Below are 19536 nucleotides of genomic sequence, written 5' to 3'. Positions count from 1 at the left end.
TTTAAAAATTTAAGTGATGAATTAATAAATTTTTTAAAATAATAAATATTTAATAGTTAAAATTAACATAAAGACCGATAAATTTTTTAAAATATTCTTAATATTTTATATATTTTTTAAAATCAATAAATAAACTAATAAATTTTTATATCAGAGTAACTAAATAATAATTTTTCCTATTTATTAACATGTGCACATGCACCGAGTGCTTGTAAAATTTCTCCCAAATGTTTAAAGCCATTTCAAGTGGGAAGGCCAAGGGAATTAAAATAAAGGGATAAATCCTTGATTTCAATTTAATTTAATTTTCAGTTTCCTAAAGACTACAGTGAACCCCCTCCCCAATAGAAAGGGAATTCCATTTATAGGAGAATCCAGTTATTGCGCTATTACATAAATATAATCAGATTAACACACTTAAAACTCTAGTAGCATATAAATGCAATGTTGCTTTGAGATGCTTACAAATGAAAGCAAAGAGTCTTAATTTCTGCCCTGTGAGATTGGAACATTTCTAACTTCATTTGAAAATTCTAAAAATATATAAAACATGCTCACCATTTTAAGTGGGTAGCCATGATAAATACCGTATAATTTTTCATCACTTCCCTCCCCTGTCACTGTTACCAAAAATGACACTGAACGTCTAAGGTTGTAGCAAAAATAAATCTTCAAATCAATGTCTATCTATCAATTGTCCTCTTTGAGGGAGTCGAGAATTTAAAATGGAACCAATGCAATAAATTTCCGGACAACTGATGAAACCTAAAAGTAACATTCTATTTCAGTTTGTAGACAGGTGCGGTGCAATTAACCCCATTATCCTTTCACGTTTCAAAACAAGGCTAATCTCCTTTCCTGGGGCTCTGAAGTGAAAATCTTGGTTCGTTCAGTTGACTGGAATCAACTGTACTTGAGAATGTTGTACTCTTACCTATAGCTTCTCCAGAGTCCTTTATGCCTTCAGTCAACTCTGGGGATGATGGCTCATGAGAAGTATTACTTGAAACATTTCCGAGGAGGCTTTTGTACATAGTCAGAGCTTGAGCCATTATATTAGCAGGATTGGCAGTAGCACTAGGAAGCAACATTGTTGTCCCCTAATAAAACAATGGAGCACAAAAAAGGACAAATACTTAGCAGAATGTAAATTAATTGCACATGAAACCACACATTCAGAAAGGTAATAGTTGTCCTCTTACCTCCTTGGCAATATTACCGAACGCTTGAATATATTGCTCAGCAATTTTCAAACTCGCTGCCTGCAACAAATCATGCCACAGATTAGGATAATTAATTTGTTCTTCTGTATGTTAAAAAGTACAAATTAAGCATTACACAGTACACGAAATCCATACAAACATTAATTTAACAAAAAAATATGTTTTGCTTGTTAAAAAGAAAATCCACCTCTATTTTGTAATTTCTAATGAAAAAAAATGACTGCAACACCTCTGCACAGTGGGATCTCAAAGATAGAGAGAAACACTGTTCAAATCTGCAAGTAAACTCTCCACAATGTACATGTTAAACTTTGGAGCAGCATGCACTTGAATGTTGATGCATGCAATCACCATTTCAAACTAGAGATGAACAGATAACAAGAGATCATACATGCATTTTGTTTTAGACTTTCTTTTAGGTCCTAACACAAAACAGGCCACAACAATCGGCAGCAAGATGTCAAATGCTACACAATGCAACAGTACAATCTTTTCGGCATCTGCATTTTATACTCGTTATTTATTTTGTCAGACGTTCACATGCAAAAAATAAATTATGCAATTTTCCAATTGCATTACACTAGATGCGGAATGTAACAGCTTGGAGCATGCCTGACTACCTTATGGAAAAAACCAGCTATCTACAATTGGTTGTGAAAACAAAATTACAATGATAATACAACAAACAAAACTTTAGTTCCAAAATAGTTGGGAGTTACTTGTATGAATAATCTTTCGCCATTCAACTTTACTTGGAAAGAATTGCACATCAATTTCCAAAAATCATAAATCTTTTGGAAACAATTCAATCCACACATTTTAAATCTCTCCATTTCCCTTGTCACTCTTTTGACCAACTGATCAACTTTCATACTGGAATATTCAATGTTCTATGTTGTAAATGAGTAAAATCATCTTAACTAATACTTTCTCATTTTCACCCCAATGTGTGCTGCATGCATTCTCTGACAAATGTGATAGTTCTTGACCTTTTTCATCATTGTCCATGAAACATACATCTTAACAACTACATTTCTGCCAATTTTCCTATGGATATTTTGCACCTCAAAATATCAATTTGCAGCAGCACAGGAAACTTATGACACTTTGAAGACTGCTATGTCTAATGCTCCAGTCCTCACACTCCCTGATTTTACAAAGCTTTTCATTGTTGAGACAAATGTTAGTGGAAGTGGTATGGGAGCCATTTTATAGCAGGGAGGACAACCTATAGCATATATCTCCAAGGCATTTGGACCCAAAACAAGGGCCTTGTCTGTGCATGAGAGGGAATGAATAGCAATTACATTTATTGTCATCGAATGGAGATAGTGGTTGGAGAATGGGCAATTCTTCATCAAGACAGATCATGAAAGTATAAAGCACTTGCTAGAGCAGCTGGACACAAATTTGCAGCTTAAAGAAGTCTCCAAGCTGCTTGGGCTTGACTACAAAATTCTTTACAGAAAATGAATTGAAAATAGAGCAACAAATGCCTTTTCTAGACAGACACGTTTGGCAGAAGAGTCAGGGGAGTTGATGATGACTCAGTCATCCATCCAACCTATATGGATGTCTCAAAAAATAAGCAGCTATGAAGGGGACCAGCAAGCAACAGAATTGTTAACCCATTTGTCTATTGATGGGAGTGCTCATCTAGGGTACTCTCTCAAGAAAGAGTTGTATACAATAAGGACAGTGTTATTAAGGAAGAGGCAACAGTAAGGTGAGACACTAAGGCGATAGCGAGGCGACGCCTTTTTGAAAAAAGCGACAAAGCCATTTTTTTTTATATACTTTACATATACATATATATATACATTAAATGCATCACCAATTATAGTTTATATATTTTAATCTAACTAAATATTAATTTCTTTAGTTAGATTAAAATGTATAAAATATAGTTAGCGATAAACTATATCTATATAATGTATAGAAAATTAATATTAATTTTTTAAAATATATAAATAAATTAATATATAAATAATTAAAGAATAATAAAATTAACAATTAATTAAATAATAATAATATTAACTAATAATAAAATCATATATAAATTTCTAAATTATATCAATTACATAGACTATATAATGGAATATGATAGAATATATATAATAATTAGTAATATTATTTGATATAAAATATAAATATAGAATATAGTTATAATATATAATACAGAATAATAATATAATATATAATAAAAATTATTAAAAAATGAAATTGTAATAAAATATATAAATATAAATAAAGAAATTAATTTTAACTTTTTATAAATAAACATTATTTATTATTTATGACTAATACCAATATTAATATCTTATTTCCATATTATTAATACCAAGATAATTTATTATGTTATTACTAATATGAAGGAAAAAGTAATAAAGTGAAGAAAAGTCAAAAGATTCTCATGTTTTTTCTTTTTCCAAGAGAAAAAAGTGTCAATTAAATATTACTAAAACTACTTTTTTCTTTCAAATTCCAACGTGACCACCATCTCCATCCATCTCTTCCTCTTCTTCTTCTTCTTTTGTTCTGTATCCTCATTTGCCTGGCGCCTCTCTCTGCCTCACCTCGCCTAACGCCTTTAACAACACTATATAAGGACAAGTTGAATGTGGAAAGAAATGGTAACTTGAGGAAGTTACTATTGGAGTTGTATCATAACTCATGGCAAGGGGGTCAATAGATTACTTCTTCTTATGGCACTTTTATTGGTCTACCACACTTAAGAGTGTAGTAGAATGGGTGAAGGCATGTGAAGTATGTGCAAGACGTAAACTTGAGCATATAGCCACATCTGGCTAGCTGCAACCATTACTTGTCCCTGCTCAGGCATGGCAACATGTTGCTATGGGTTTATAAAGAAGCCTCCGAAACCTAAAGGCAAAAACACCATAGTGGTAGTCATTCGCAAGTTCACTAAGTGTGCCCATTTTCTCACTCTGCATCATCCTTTTTCAGCCTCAATGGTTGCAAGTTATTAGTGGTAGTTAAGCTGCATGTGTGTGGCACAACCTATCGTGTCAAATAGAGACAATTTTTACAAGTGCATTTTGGAGAGAATTGTTTAAGTTGATGGCACTAAGCAGCATATATCACAGCCTATCACCCATAATCTAATGGGCAATCAGAAAGACTTGATCAGAGTTTGGAGGGATATCTAAGGTATGTCTGTTTCAAGCAACCACATTCTTGGAGCAAGTGGATAGGGTTAGGAAAATAGTGGTATAACAACAGCTATGAGAATAGTGGAATTTGAGTCAGTTATAGTGCAGTATCTGAAACTTCAAGCACCAGTAACTTGACCTTCAGATCACCAAATAAGGTGATTCTTGAGTCTAAAATTAAGTTAAGAAGTGCACTATAATTTTTGTGTTTTGAGTTTTTCATGTTTCTGCCTCTAACATAGTGCCATACCGCAAATAAAATTGGTGTGCAGATTAGAACCTGTTCTATGACAGCCCTATTGCAATTGGAATTACTAAAAAAATGTCTTTTCAGTGTTTTCCTTTCCACTGAGATAATTTATTGCAGAATAATAGTCCAATTCGAAAAGGACCCACTCTCCAATTTCAAGTCTTTCGACAATTGACAAACAAATCAGAAGCAGAAATGAAAAGTTACTGGTCTATATATACCAATTATTATCATAATTAAAAACTAAGATATAGGCGAATGTTCCCACCACTATGGCATCAGGCTTCCACTATCTCAACTAGTCCACTTTCCTCGTCATCCGCGAAGAATGGGTCTAGCTAAAACAAACAATTGAAACTAAACTAATCTTCACCTCTATCACGTGCTTTGTTTTTCCTTCAAGAATAGACATGTAGTGGAGGCCATGCATCATCTTTCCATGTTTGCATAGTTTCCTTCCTTATCTAGTTTTATTGCTTACCATGTTTGTGAATATCTTTTTCCATGTTACAATAAATTTCTTACCTAAATAAAAAAAATCAAAATATTTCTTACTTTTTTATTTATTTCTTAAATCAATTAAAAATATTTCTTTTCATAATTTATTTCTTTCCATATTTGAATTATTTTCTTTCCCTTTTTGAATTATTTTCTTTCCTTATCTCTTTTGTCTTTTTCAATTATGATAAGTTAGACTATGAAAGCTTGGAGAAGGAAAGGAGATCTCCTCTTTTTTTTTTCTACCTCGGCCGAATAGCACTTCTCCTTTTGGTGAGCAAATTTCTTTCTTTGTTGGACTTATGTAGCATATGGAGAAAGCCCATTTGGATATGGAGGCCCATTGGAGTATCTTGAAAGCCTTTGCAAAGAGTAATAGGCCAAGGGCATTGTAATAGTTTAGGTTTAGTTAGTGAATTCTAATATTTTTTATAGGTTTGTAAATTAATTCTTTTCTCCTCCCTACTTTCTAATGGTCGTTGCGATCAATTTTATTCTCCTCCCTCTTTCTTTAACTTAGGATTTGGACTTGGCTAATTCATTTCTCCTTAACTTGCTTTGGATGGTTTTATGCACCTCAACTAATATGCATATAATTAACTTAAAAGGTTAGTTAACTCAATAATTTTGGCATGATAGAGACATGGTTATGTATACTTAGAGGATGATTTACGCTTTGGCATGAAAATGACTAAATAGTAATGACCTTAAGATAAGATGATCATAAAATTAGACTTCAATGATGCATGCTAGAAACCTGGTGGGACTTTTTTTACTATGTGCTAAATATCAACTTAGAAATTATGCATGATTAGGTTCTCTCTTTGGTGTAAATTGGTCAATGACATAAAATGAGCATATAAACATGATTAATTAGAGCATTCCAAGACCCTTTGACGTCTTGGTGCACTTATGAGCCTTTAATTCCCATGGTAGCACTCCTCCATATCATCCATTTTGTTTTCATCCTTTGAGTTACACACTCATCTATGATCTCTATTCTCTAGATGATAAAATCTAATACTTGAATTGATTGCATTGCGACACCAAAATTCCATCCAATCAAACCTCACCTCTATTCCATCCAATTGATTTTTTGTAGCAATTCATACTATTATTACACATGACTGGTTGACCACTCTATTGTATGCATCCTTAATGACATTTATTCAGATGGACTCATTTCATCCCTACAATCGGCCATAAACTTCTCCTAATATTCTATCATGCATTTTCATTATCAATGAATACCATGTTAAGAACTTAAGATCCTTCCTCCTCTCCCTATAAATTTTTTATCATTTTCTTAACTGAAACATAAACTATGTTGTAAAAACTTCCACTAATGACAGCATAAGGTTTACTATTCAAATGAAATCATGGGGATTAAAAAAGATCACCTCTACTCCCCCCGTTTCCTTAAGAGCCTTTGACACTAGTCCAAGTCCTTTGGCCGTTGCTTGTGCTTTAGCAAGGATTGCTTCTGCCTCACCTGAGGAAAAATTTTGGTGAACATTTAATAAAGATTTACCATGGAGTGAAATCTAAATGCCTACTGCAGAAGGGTCAACATCAATATCAGCCAAAATATTGCATGATTAACTTAACATGGCTGACAAGTCTAGAAAATGAAAGCTTAAAGCACTATGAAGTATAGAGCAAATAAATTAGGAAAGAAACATGATACAGAGGACAAGGGAAGAGCACCATGCATTATACTAGTTCACATAGCCACAATAAAATAATGCTTCAACCAGTTGCAATTTTCAATATCAAAGCCATCTTATAACAGGAAAAATGTTCAAACATAATGCAACATATGTTTATTTTCAAACTTCATACCAAAAAATTATATGTTACTAAAATTTGTTCAAAATCCAGGCATATGAAATGTAAGCACATAGTACTAACCTAATGCTCTGTTAACCTGATCCATCTTTGCAGCTTCCGATGCCAAGATCACAGCACTTTTTCTACCATCAGCAATGTTAATGTTGGCTTGCCTCTCTCCTATTAATATTGAAGTTCAACGGGCAAAAAGAATAATATAGTTGTAAATAATAAATCTTGTGAAAAATTGTGATATTAAGTAAATTCCTATCAAGAAAAAAAGACTATCCAGCAATCCAACTTTACTACCTTCAGATTCAAGAACCTGAGCTCTCTTTTTACGTTCTGCTTCTGCCTGCATCTCCATAGCAGCTCTCACTCCACGAGGTGGAGAAATATCCCCTAGAAAAGAAGTTTTAGCGAAGCATGTAAAATGCAGAGACTAGGAACCAAAGCTAGGGAATCAAATTAGATATGCGTGTCTCACTTATTTCATAACGGAGACACTGGAGGCCCCAGTCCTTTGCAGCCACATTTATGGCCTCCTGCAAAAGTGAGAAAATCTCAGCACAGCTTTTCTTTTCCTAAGTGCTTACTTATTGTATAGCAGAAAAACTAAAATTGACCCACTTCTCTATTAGCACAGTGACAAAAAAAAAAGGGACAAACAAACTTGCAGCATAACAGTCATTATGAAGAAAACAACAATGGTTGAAATATTGCAAACAATGGCACTATACAAGTGAGAAAGCTTACAATATCATTCATTCAATTAATTAAGAACCCACATACCACAATCTTTTCATTGAGAGTGTCCCTTTCCTCAAAGGTCTTGTCAAGAGTAATCTTCCCAAGCTCACTGCGCATGGTGGTCTGTGCAAGCTGAATAACAGCATAGATGGGATTCTCCACACCATAAGAGGCCAGCTTAGGGTCCACAATCTAGGAAGCAAGCAACTGGTTACCTATTTTATTGTTGACTGACTAAGAAAAGAAAAGGAAAGAGAAGAAGAGAAACCTTGACATAAAGGACACCGTCGATGAGAATGCTGACATTATCCTTGGTGATAGCAGATTGATCAGGAATGGGAATGGCCTCTTCCTTCAAGGAATGAACATAAGCAATTCTATCCACAAATGGGATCAAGAAATGGATTCCCGATGGAAGTGTCTTAACGTATTTTCCAAATCGCTCAATTACGTAGGCCTTCTTCTCCGGCACAATCCGTATGCCCCAGTTCACAGGCGGGGTAATCTCATAACTTAACACATTGGGATTCAACAAAGAATTTAATCAATTAATCAACCGACCCAATAACAAAAAGCTGTTTGAGAGCTTTATAGTATACCTGATGTTGGAATCCCGGCCAGCACGGATAAAACGCACAGCGGTGGTGAAGAGCGGAGAAGAAAGAGGACGGTGAAGATTGTCGTTGGAGGAGGATAGGTGTTGGACCCGATTCAAAGGAGAGGAGGAGAGAGTTGCGATGGTTCTGGAGACCAATGGATTGAGAAGATAACTGTAGGATCTCATTCCCTTGCTAACAAGCGAATTGCTTCTCCACATTTCTTGTGTTTACAGTGCAAATTGTCAAACCCAGAAATCTGAAGATGAGGGGAAAAAATAAATGGAAAAGCAAAACCCTAGTTAAACCTTTCCAATTTCCATCTGGCTTTTTCTTCTGAGCTGGAGCTGGAGCTGGAAAATTTCAACAATGGTCCCTGAACTTAAACTATTATAACAATATAATTTTTAAACTTTTTTAATTGAATTTATTGAAAAGGTGTTTTCAACTGCTAAGCAGCCACCTACTCTGCATGATGCTTAGCTAACTACTCTACACGATGAATGAATGCTCAAAGTAATATTAATGAATAAGAATATTAATGAATTCTCGAAGTATTTTCGGCGCTTAAGGAGTAAAACCGAAATGACTTCTCACAAAGAATAATGAATTCTCACTAAATAGTTTAACAATCTCATCAACTAATAATTAATGAAGTTATTTATTGAATTTTTAAAAAATTAAGTGTCATAATAATTTTCAGTCTCTCTGAAATAGTTCTTACAAGTTAAGAGATTTTATCACATCATTTTCTCTTTTCATATTTATATACAATCTTTCATTAATTTAATTTTGATAATCTGATATTCAAAAAAAAGAGTTTACAATAATTTAATCAACTTTTTTCATAAAAAAAGAGAGCTTCTCTCTTTTATTTTTTTTTTTTATTGACTAGTGATGTCTAACGGCTTATTGAAGAGGTCTTTTAACTCTCGGATCAGAGTTGACATTTTAAACTAGGTTTTATATCGAATATGCAAAATTATTATAATATTATTTATATATAATCTGATTAATGGTTATATGCAAAATTATTATAATATTATTTTTAAATATTCTCTATTTAGATAATAATTTGAATTTGAATTTTATTGCTTTGCATTAGTTTATAGGTTTAATTTTAATATCGATAAAAATGCATTAACAGCTTTAATTGCATAGGCTGAATATTTAGTATTTTTTGTTTTGTCTTTATTATTATATTGAGAGATAATTGATTATTTGTAATTATGATAAATATAATGTTAGACAATAATTAATATGGAAAATAGATATAAATAAAAATTTTCATAATATTATATGAATGGACCACAAACATTTAGAGTATTGATTAATATTTTAAAATATAAAAATTTATTAAAAAATAACAGATTTAATTGTGTTGAGGGATAAGTAGTAAAATTTTTATATATTTAGGATCATAATGAAAAAAAAAATATTTGTGAATTTCTTTTTTCGGCGGACATAGAAATAATAAAATATTATATAATGGAGAAAGATTTTATCATTATTATGATATAAATAATTTTAGGATTATGAGTTTAAATTTTTATTCATTATATTTATATTATTAGTATTTTTATACAATTAGTTTCGTGATATATAATTATATTGATGCTATTAATAGGTTCTATTTAGAAAAACCTTTTTTCTATCCATGTTTCCACATCATTGGTAAAATTAAATAATTACTGACTAAAAAAGAACCTGCTGCGCTTGTTTTGGCTGCTCCTCTTTCTAAAGAGTATAAATTTCATTTGCACTGTATACAGCTTCTTCTTCAAGGCCTCTTACAACTACACAACCCTTCCCATCCTCCATCAAAGAAATGGGTTTCTTTTGCCCATCGTCTGTGTACCTCAAAGTGTCTTCTGAAGCTAGTAAATCAGTGATTTCTTCACTGTAAAGTTCCAAAAATGTAACTTTCATGCTGTAGTCAGCATTTTGGGCCTCTAGTGTATCAAAAATTTGCCGAACTGCTCGTGGAATGGCCTCAGCAGGTCCAAAAATGTAACTTTCATGCTATAGTCAGCATTTTGGGCCTCTAGTGAGGCAAATCCCCACCCTACAATTATATGTAAATTATTATGTAAATTATGTTTCTGGAGCAAAGAAAAACTTACATACGGCTAGCATTATAAAAAAAACCATGAGTAAAATTGTTTATTTATTTTATTTATTTTTATTTTATATAATTAAAATTGTAATAATATTTCATCAAAAAAATTGAATACATGCTTTTTTCCACACATCCAAACAGAAAATTAGCTACTAGTAAAATTGTTGCACTTGTTGTGTTCTTAAGCTTGAAGCATAAAGGGTAGTGAGCTGGTTTAGGTACGTAAACGGGTCGGGTATCTGCAAAAATTAAACTACCCGACTTTGAATTTAATTTATATTATTAAACTACCCGATTTCAAATTCGATTTATATTAGTAATATTCCAACCCATTTCAAATCCTATGATATTAATTAATTAATATATTATTTTTATATAATATTAATTTAATAATTTTATTTATATTATATTTTTTATTATAATAAATTTTAAATTTTAATAAATTAATATAATAATACTATAATTAAATAATATCAGTAATTTTATATATTTTTAATTATATAATAATGTATTTCATATCTTTCTAAAATATTAGAACGATTAATATTATACAATAATAATTATGTATGACTGCATAATAATATTTTTATAAAAATAAATTTAATTTTTATAATTTTAAATATTCATATTAATTAATTAATTAATTAATTTTTTATTAATTATTTAATTCAATGTTCTTATATATATATTTAATAATAGGTAAATAAATTTATAATTAGTATTATTTAATTATAATATTATTATAAAAATATATTAAAATTAATAAAATATATTATAAAAATTTATTATAATAAAAAATATAATATAAATATAATTATTAAATTAATATAATATAAAATAATATATTAATTAATTAATATAATTTTAATATTTTAATAATTAAAAAATAAAATAAAATGAATAAAATAAATAATGGTCTGTGTTGCCCGACAAATAACCAATATTCTTTTCGACTGCCACTTGATAATTCAACATTAAATTCATAAATATTTTTATTCCAATTTTAAATACACAAATTAAAAATCTCCTGAGAAAAAGATGGTAGAAGTTGTTATTGACAAAAAGGCAGTAGAAGTTGTTATTGAAGCACAGACGAGCGGAAGAAAATTATTCTTGAAGGGTCAACAAATTAATAGAGTTGCATATTATTTATTATTTAAAGTGAAAAATAACTATATAATTTATTTTTACAAAAAATTAACTTTTTATTTATAAAATTTTGCTTGTAATATTTTAATGATATATAACAATTTGAGATCTATATAAAATTATTTTTTTATGTTTAAAATCTTGTATGTAGCATATAAGTAAATACTCCTACTTTGTAATTATTTTTTTAATATAACGGACTAAGAAACAATGGAAAAATATCTTGATTACTTTTTTTTAAATTAATTTATTATTTATAAATATTTCAAATTTTAATTGTGATATATATATATATATAATCTCATAAAATATTTTTTTTTAAATTAATGTTTATAAAATTAATTTTAAAAAAATTAATTATACTGATTGCTCATAAATTTTGAGACAATCAATCTCATGTATTTAAAAAATATCATAATAAAGTGCAACTAAACAGGAAAAAAGATGCTAATATTATAAAAATATATTAAATATACGATACAAATTAAAAAAATACAAATATATTATGCTATTTATATACATATATATAAGAATGCAGAATTCAAATGTTATAAAAAGAAATTTTTTTAAAAAATGCTATTTTACCGCTCAATAACTGCACTGCAATAGAATTCTCAACTTTGACATAGACAGCAGACAATTCAACCACCTGAAGATTGGTGAAGCGATCTGAATTAACTCAATATCTCATCAACTTAAACCTACTTGGTAAAATAAAACATGAACCTGCCAGAAACCACTCAAGTAGTGAGCTCCATAATAGCACTAACAATGTCTCCATTATGCGACTTGAGAGCCTTCACAGCCCTACTCCTTGATACTCCTGCTTGTGTCATAACTAGATCAATATCTCGAGGCTCAACCCCAGTCTCATCAACTTCTTCCTCTTCTTCGTCTGCCTGTGAAGCAGCAGCTGCACCAGAAATATCTGATTTTGGAAGCACAGATGCCATGTCTGGCATCCTAAACTGTTGGGCAGCTTGTGTCTGCAGCTGAGAACTCAAATCCTCTATCTTAGCCTCCCCAAATATGACATACGTCTCAGAGTTGGGGCTCTTAAAAACATCTGGTTTTGATATAAAAAATAGTATCTGAAATGCCAAGAAAATTTTAGTTAATTGAGACAAATCATATAATGAGAAAAACAACATGAGAATAGAATAAGAGAAGTCTTACATTTTTTGTTCTCTTGATGGTTATCCGACTAACACCAGTAACAGGTTTCATTCCCAGCTTTAACATTGCCTTGCGACTCTTCTTTTCACTTCTGCTCTGTTTAGAACTCCCATATTCCCCTGCATGTTGATTTCCAATAATTAAGCTGAATAAAAGAGGATTGCGCCTTTCAAATGAAAATAACCAACATGAAACAGAAATTATATAAAAAATTTCACAACAATTCAATTCAATTTATTTCTTTTCTATTAAATAAATTTATTGTTTGGAATGGAAGAATTTGTTTCTTTTTTAAATTACAAAATTTCATTTTTAAAAAAAATGAAATCATGCATGATTTTGTTAGAATCCATTTAAATTTTTTTCTTGCGAAATGAACAATACCAAATAGAGGGGTAAGAACAGCCACAAGTCTTCCATGACTTGTAACAGATGGAAATAGCATCAACAGAGGAGCGGAAAGAAAAAACAACGAGATGAGCATTGAAACATTGCCTACTGAAAAATAAGCAAGAAATGAAAGTACTTGCATGAAAACAATGGAAATAGAAAACATTTTTCCACAAAAGCTACAAGGAAAAACTTAAATTAAAAAATTTCTGTAATTGCAAAAACCAGTGATATGCCTCCAAGAAAAGTTTCAAGATGTGATGATAAATATTGCCCCATTCATCCATCCCTCAATTTTAAAAGTAGTTTCATATTCGCCCCTCAACTTCATTTTGTTACCAAAAGATCCCTCAACTTTAATTTATCTCAACAAAGTCCCTCTCACCTGCAATAGCAGGTTTATAGGATAAAAATAATGAAATTACATTCTTTTTTTCCCTCTTTCATTTTATTTCTCTCATGCTTTATAATATTTATTTATTTACGTAATATTTTAATTAAGAATATTAACATTAATTTATTAAAATATTAATAATAATTTATTTAAAATGTTAAGAACCTTAATTAAAATATTATATAAATAAATAAATATTGAGAATTCTAATAATATTGCAAAATAATAATAGAATAATATAAAAGTTATAACATTTTATTTAATAATAGAAGCAATAAATAACAATAATTAATTTTATTGGTAAGCATAATAAAATATAATACAACATTTATTAATTTAATTATAAAAGAGAAAAAATAAAAGGAGGAGAAAAAATAATTTTATTATTTTTAACCTAAAAACCTGCTATTGCAAGTAGTGGGACTTTTGTTGAGATAAAATTAAAGTTGAGAGATGAACATGAAATTACCCTTAAAGTTGAGAGATGTAAATATAATTTACCCAATATCAGTATCATGAAACTGTTTCCCAGAAAAAAAACACAATTCTAAATGCTGTTTGGAAAAAAAAAAACAGTTGTTGTTTGAATGTTTTTACGGCCAAAACATGAAAAATTTAATTTTATATCAATTTTTGACACCATCTAATCAATAAATTTAAGAAACTACTAAAGGGTTGTTTGACATTGAGTTTGAGGGCTGAAAATGTACTTTCTTTTGAAAAAGCATCCTTTTAGATGCTGTTAAAAAAGGCAGTTTGAGAAAAGCTATTTTTTATTTTGGTGTTCTCATTACTAAATTATGTCAAAAATAAATTTAAATTATTTTCTAATATTTTCTAAATAGTATTTTTAAGAAAGTGTTTTTCTCAGCAACAATTTTAACAGCAATGCCAAACAGGCCCTAAGTCTCCCTACCATAGCAGTGAACAACCACACAAACAGACCCTACACAAAAAGCTTTGAAACCAGCTGATGCTTAGGAAACATAAGCTTATTGATGATGTCAACAAGTCAACAAAATTAATGAGGTAGGATTTGTGATAAAGCAGTGCAGTTTTATTTAACTACATTAAAATCAGGTATTCTATCATTTTCAGATATCAATATTCACATATTCATTTTTTCAATACCATAAAATCTAATACAATTTATTCCCTCTTGTACTAGTAAAGGCTCAAAGTGCACTAGATCACAAAGAGGCAATGGAGCGAAAATGCAACAAGCAGAGATATGAGTAAAGAGGAGAGGCACAAAAAAGAGTAAAAATAAAATCAAATAAGCGTATAATGAACCATTCTTTTGGTACACATGACCCACCAATGGTGAGGAAACCAAATTCATATTTAAAGTCTCAACATTTTGTAAAATAGAAAAAAGGAATTCTCAATTTTCTTTCTGCCAATCATTAACCATATTTATAATGCAGAACTAATAGTATACAAAGACACAAAGACATAAAACTGTCAAACAGTGAAGCTACTCCAAATTCAAAAGGATGCAAGAACACCCAGATTCATCAATAAGCAATGATTAGAAAATTACCAAATTTAAAGACACAGAATTAACATTATTATCGGAATCAATTAGGGAAGGACTGAACATCCTCGAAAAGGAAGGAGAAAAACAAAAGGTTGCACCTGGGGTTCCATCATCCTTATCATCGTTCTCGTCGTCCTCGTCGTCTTCGTCGTCCTCCTTCACGTCCTCTACAATAGGCTCATCGTCGAGCTAAAGATACAGAATAAATAAATCAATCACACATGATGTACGACACAAAACCGAAGAAATGCAGAGAACAGGTGAAAAATGAATACTTTGAACTTCTGCTGGGTCTGCTCTTCAATGGAAGAGATCTGCTCAGCTAAGTTCAGGATTGGCGGCCTCAGCCTCAACAACAGGACCTGGCGCCATAGTTGCCTTCGTATGGGATAATGAGGAATCACGATTAAGCGGGCTGTCTTTGCTTCACCGTTTCCAAGCATCGGCTGTATTGTGGGGTTTCTGAAGGCGAGGATCACTCGTAAACCGGGCCTCATTTTTCTGATAATAGTCCCAATCATTCGGCCCACAAAGATTAAGGCTTGTTTTGGAAAGTTGGCTAGGGAAGTGAAAATTTATTGGAAGCGTAAAAAGGAGTTTTATATATAATTACGAACTTCTTGAGACCTTACTTCACCCAGATAAGTAGAGTTTCTTAGATCCTACATGATCTTTGAAAGAGACTTATAAAATAGAAAAAAAACGAGAGTAAAAAGTCTATCGAAAATATTTTCAGTAAAGATACCTACTTCTTAATTTATTGTGTACATGAACGTTTTCAAACCAAATTAAATCTATTGAAACCAAATTCAAATTAAACCGACAACCCTTTAAACCAACTCAACAATATCGAACAAAACATACTAAGAAACCAAAACATTTGCACAAGTGTGCAATATGAAGATCTCTCAGCTTCAGGAAATAACCAGATTCAAGCATGCGACATGAAAGAGCTCATGGCGATAGTAACTAAAAAGGGTTGGATTATCGAACATAGTGGTGACTTTCTAATATACCATCGCTAACATGCAAGACCTCCCATCAATAAAAAAAATTGGATCTCAATATCCCAGACACTACTCCATCAACCGGATCAAGAAAAATTCCCTCCCCTTGTCAACCCCACAATCTAGAAATGAAGCGTAACTAAAGAAACAAACACAAATCAAACAAATGCCAACTTGTAGAGATGGCAAGGGAAACCAAAACAGGGGGCTCATTAAAATTATATAACCTGCTCTTCCTGCCCTTCCCCTGTCCAAAGGCAGGGGAAGATGCCGAAAAATAGCACGATGAGCGAGCTACCGACACCTAACCCTTGTCTGCCGATGGCGTACCTTTTCTCCTTTTTCTCCTTCTCTCTCTTTTTCCCCTTCAAAATTCACTCTAGGATTCTCACCCTGCATTGTATTTTTAGATACTCAATTACATAATTGAGCTAATATAATTATGTTAAGTAATAAAGGAAAGAATAAGACAAAATGAAATCACTATCGGAGATTGGGTAAGCAAACTGAGTGTAACATCTCCTTTCTTTACCCACTATCCCGATACCCAACTCATTGCATATCTGAAAGCATAAACCTGGATATATACTATAGATCCAGATGAAAAGCTAGCAACAATTTGACACCAGTCTACACTCAAGCGCAGACACCAGCTTTCACAAATTGAAAGCAAACTTTTGAGCAGCTACACAAAAAACAGACTAGAATACAATTTAAGCAGACAAAATCTGGCAGCTAACAAACATGGCCTGCAATAAGGTTTAATTAAACACCTTTGTTTAAGATTACAATAGGGGATCACCATCTGAACTGGAAGATCATCATTGAGTTATAGTTGACACTTTCAGTGATCTCACCAATTAAAGTTCATCTCAGAAAAAATAAGCTACATGAGAATGCTTTACGTGGCTAAAATACATCACAAAAGCTTATCTTTGCTTTACAATTAATCCAACAAAAAAGATACCAACGACTTTTGGCTCTTAGGGCCATTGTTACCTCCTGCCCAACATCATTGGAAGACTAGGGATTTTGACCTTGAAACACCTCTAACATTTATCATTTCTAGGTACTTCCTCAATAGAAGAAAGGTGAAACAACATGCTCCATTTTTCCTTGATTCATCAACACAATTTTGAATATTCCATCATTCTATGCATCATCATTTTATTCACTGCAAGAAAGAAGAAAATTGAAAACATTAGAGAAGAATAGACAAGTCTTATTATTTCAAAAACATCATAAGACATAAACGTCTATTCATCATTGCATAAAGCATGTTAAAATCCTGCTGAATTGCGCACACTTCGATCCCTGCAAAAATAACACATTTCAGGAAAATGAACTCAGGAAAAAATGAAAATAGAGCAAACAACACAAAAGGCAAAAGTAATAGATGGCTACTATTCCTCTTCAACCTGTAATAAACGGAACAAAAGCAAAGCAAAAAAGACAATGTTAACATTCTACCAGATAGGAGGTATCAAAATAAAAAGGCCCCCAGTTGAAGAACTTCAAATAACCCTGTGCCACATAGCCAATAAATGAAAAAAATAAAAGCCATCAACAATCGAGGGCCCCAGAAAATTGCATGGAGAAATAATGTATAAAGACAAATACAAGAAAGCATAATGATAAAACAGTATGACTGAAAGCAAAGAACAAAAACAATTAGTATAACAAATAAATCATCACATATTCTACAAATAAAATACGCATTGAAAAAGCATACTTGCAATAGCAAACCACAATGAGGTAGTAAAGAAGTCAATTAATGAAATAATTACATCACTAAAAATTATTACTACAAATGCATCATATTCATGACTCATGACCTGAAAGCATCATTTGATATTAAAGTTCAAAAATGAACTTTAAGACTAGATTAAAGTAAATCCAATTGAAATTTCATAAAAAAAATAGGGGCTACTTAATATCCTACTGAAAGCCAAATTATGCTAAGGTAAGAGCTAAATAACATTAAACATTAAAGGAAATATTAAGTTCTGACAGACAGGAGGGCACATTAGGTTAACCATTAATGTGCCCACATCGAGTTTTTATCCATACTTTTTCCAGGAAACAGGGAAAATTTCAAAGGAACATCAAAATGAGGATGAGTCATTTCAAATTATAGGAGAGATATATCTAGTTCATATCCATGCCATCCCCAACTTGGCTACAGATTGGACTGACAGTGGAGAAAGATCTCTCAAAAGCAAAAGGATGAATCTGGGCATCCCGCCTGCGCTTAAAAGCACAGCTCTCGGAGGTGGAATTGTCAGCATCAATCTTCCTGCGAACCCCTCTTATTGCCTGCTCCTCAGCTGGCGAAAGGGGGAAAATTTGACCGCTTGCTCGGCAAAGAGAACTATGGTTATCGTACAAAATTCTCTGATTACAGTTCTGGTCGCAGATATGAGTGAGACCAGTTAGTTTGCAGAGATACATATTCCCACACACATGTTCATTTTTACATTTCCAATCGCATTTGTGTGCAGGAATTGGCCCATCCCTGCCCAGAATAGTGGACAGAAAAATAACGTTGCCATGACCTGATACCATGGATTTGTCATATACCTCCATTGCTCGGGTTGAATTTTGGCAAGTTCAGCAACTTTCAACTTAATAGCTTCTCTCTTCCTAAAGGCCTCTTCTGCCCCAGTAGTTCTGCAAAGCTAATAATAGAATAAATGATCAGGGTCACACAGAGAGGCACCTCAGCTTCCAAAGCCACACTTCCCTATTCTTCACAAATCGATTCGTAATGAAATTCATTCTCCGCATAATCAACAATTCATTTGCCATTCTTCTTGTTTAATATATATATATATATATATATATATATATGAAGTAAAGGTATTATAATAATGAAAGATCCGAGGACATGGATAAATGGATATATTTTGACATTTAAAGAAAAGATTTGGTCTCAAAAAATGAGACAAAAAAAAACTTAATAATATAAAGTAATGAGTACTAGATCTGAGCTATAAAAGAAAATCAGCAGACAACCAAAACCTAAAAGTGCAATTAGAAACTAGAATTAAAAAAAAAAATCTCTATACTAACATATAAAAGGATAACAAATTGGAAAGAACTGAAAATTAGAGAGAGAGAGAGAGAATCAAATCAAGATTAACTCACTTGATCACCAAATAGGCTAAGTAGTAGTAAATGCAGCTCTGAAACGAAAAACCTAGAAAATGGTTGACCTGCAACACCCTTATCTTCCTTCCTCCCAGCCTACGCTCTCTCTATCTATATATGTGAAATTTAAAGAAACAAAAGAAAAAAATGAAATTGAGGCACAAGGTGAGAGGGGATAAAGGTATTTATAGAGGGAAGAGGGTATGGGTGGAGTTGTTGCCGTTGCACGTACGAACAAGTAAGAAGACAAAAACATCATATGAAAATGGCATATTTACGGAAATGCCATCG

At 31.7% G+C, this 19536-nt stretch overlaps 3 protein-coding genes across 6 annotated transcripts; all 3 read right to left on the bottom strand.

Moving 5' to 3' along the window:
- Positions 1-498: 498 nt before the first annotated feature.
- LOC110615810 (stomatin-like protein 2, mitochondrial) lies at positions 499-8683 on the bottom strand. Its single transcript, XM_021757937.2, has 9 exons — positions 8324-8683; positions 7993-8236; positions 7767-7916; positions 7462-7519; positions 7284-7376; positions 7056-7154; positions 6545-6636; positions 1203-1262; positions 499-1100 (listed from the first exon to the last, which is right to left on the bottom strand). The coding sequence occupies exons 1-9, from the start codon at positions 8539-8541 to the stop codon at positions 846-848; spliced, it is 1269 nt and encodes a 422-aa protein (XP_021613629.1). The 5' UTR covers positions 8542-8683; the 3' UTR covers positions 499-845.
- Positions 8684-12134: 3451 nt separating this feature from the next.
- LOC110615173 (nascent polypeptide-associated complex subunit alpha-like protein 2) lies at positions 12135-16308 on the bottom strand. Its single transcript, XM_021756899.2, is given in 5 exon segments — positions 12135-12679; positions 12765-12883; positions 15187-15277; positions 15364-15414; positions 15416-16308. Coding segments are annotated over 5 exon segments (657 nt in total). The 5' UTR covers positions 15461-16308; the 3' UTR covers positions 12135-12328.
- A 516-nt stretch (positions 16309-16824) lies between these two features.
- On the bottom strand, positions 16825-19417 carry LOC110615175. Of its 4 annotated transcripts, none has more exons than XR_006350726.1 (3): positions 19243-19417; positions 18676-18773; positions 16825-17409 (listed from the first exon to the last, which is right to left on the bottom strand). XR_006350726.1 is itself a non-coding variant. In XM_043956765.1 (2 exons), exon 2 carries the CDS (start codon positions 18679-18681, stop codon positions 18244-18246), a length of 438 nt encoding a protein of 145 aa, XP_043812700.1. In that variant the 5' UTR covers positions 18682-18765; positions 19243-19415; the 3' UTR covers positions 16825-18243. The 4 variants fall into 4 exon arrangements, 2 of the variants coding, with proteins under 2 accessions (XP_043812700.1, XP_021612595.1); XR_006350725.1 differs by having other exon boundaries at positions 16825-17269; positions 19243-19415; XM_043956765.1 differs by having other exon boundaries at positions 16825-18765; positions 19243-19415.
- Between the last annotated feature and the right edge of the window lie 119 nt (positions 19418-19536).

This window comes from Manihot esculenta, chromosome 5 (genome assembly GCF_001659605.2).
Source record: "Manihot esculenta cultivar AM560-2 chromosome 5, M.esculenta_v8, whole genome shotgun sequence".
NCBI classification, from domain to species: Eukaryota; Viridiplantae; Streptophyta; class Magnoliopsida; order Malpighiales; family Euphorbiaceae; genus Manihot; species Manihot esculenta.
Note: the sequence above shows the minus strand (reverse complement) of the source record. Positions and strands in the feature narration are given on the sequence as shown.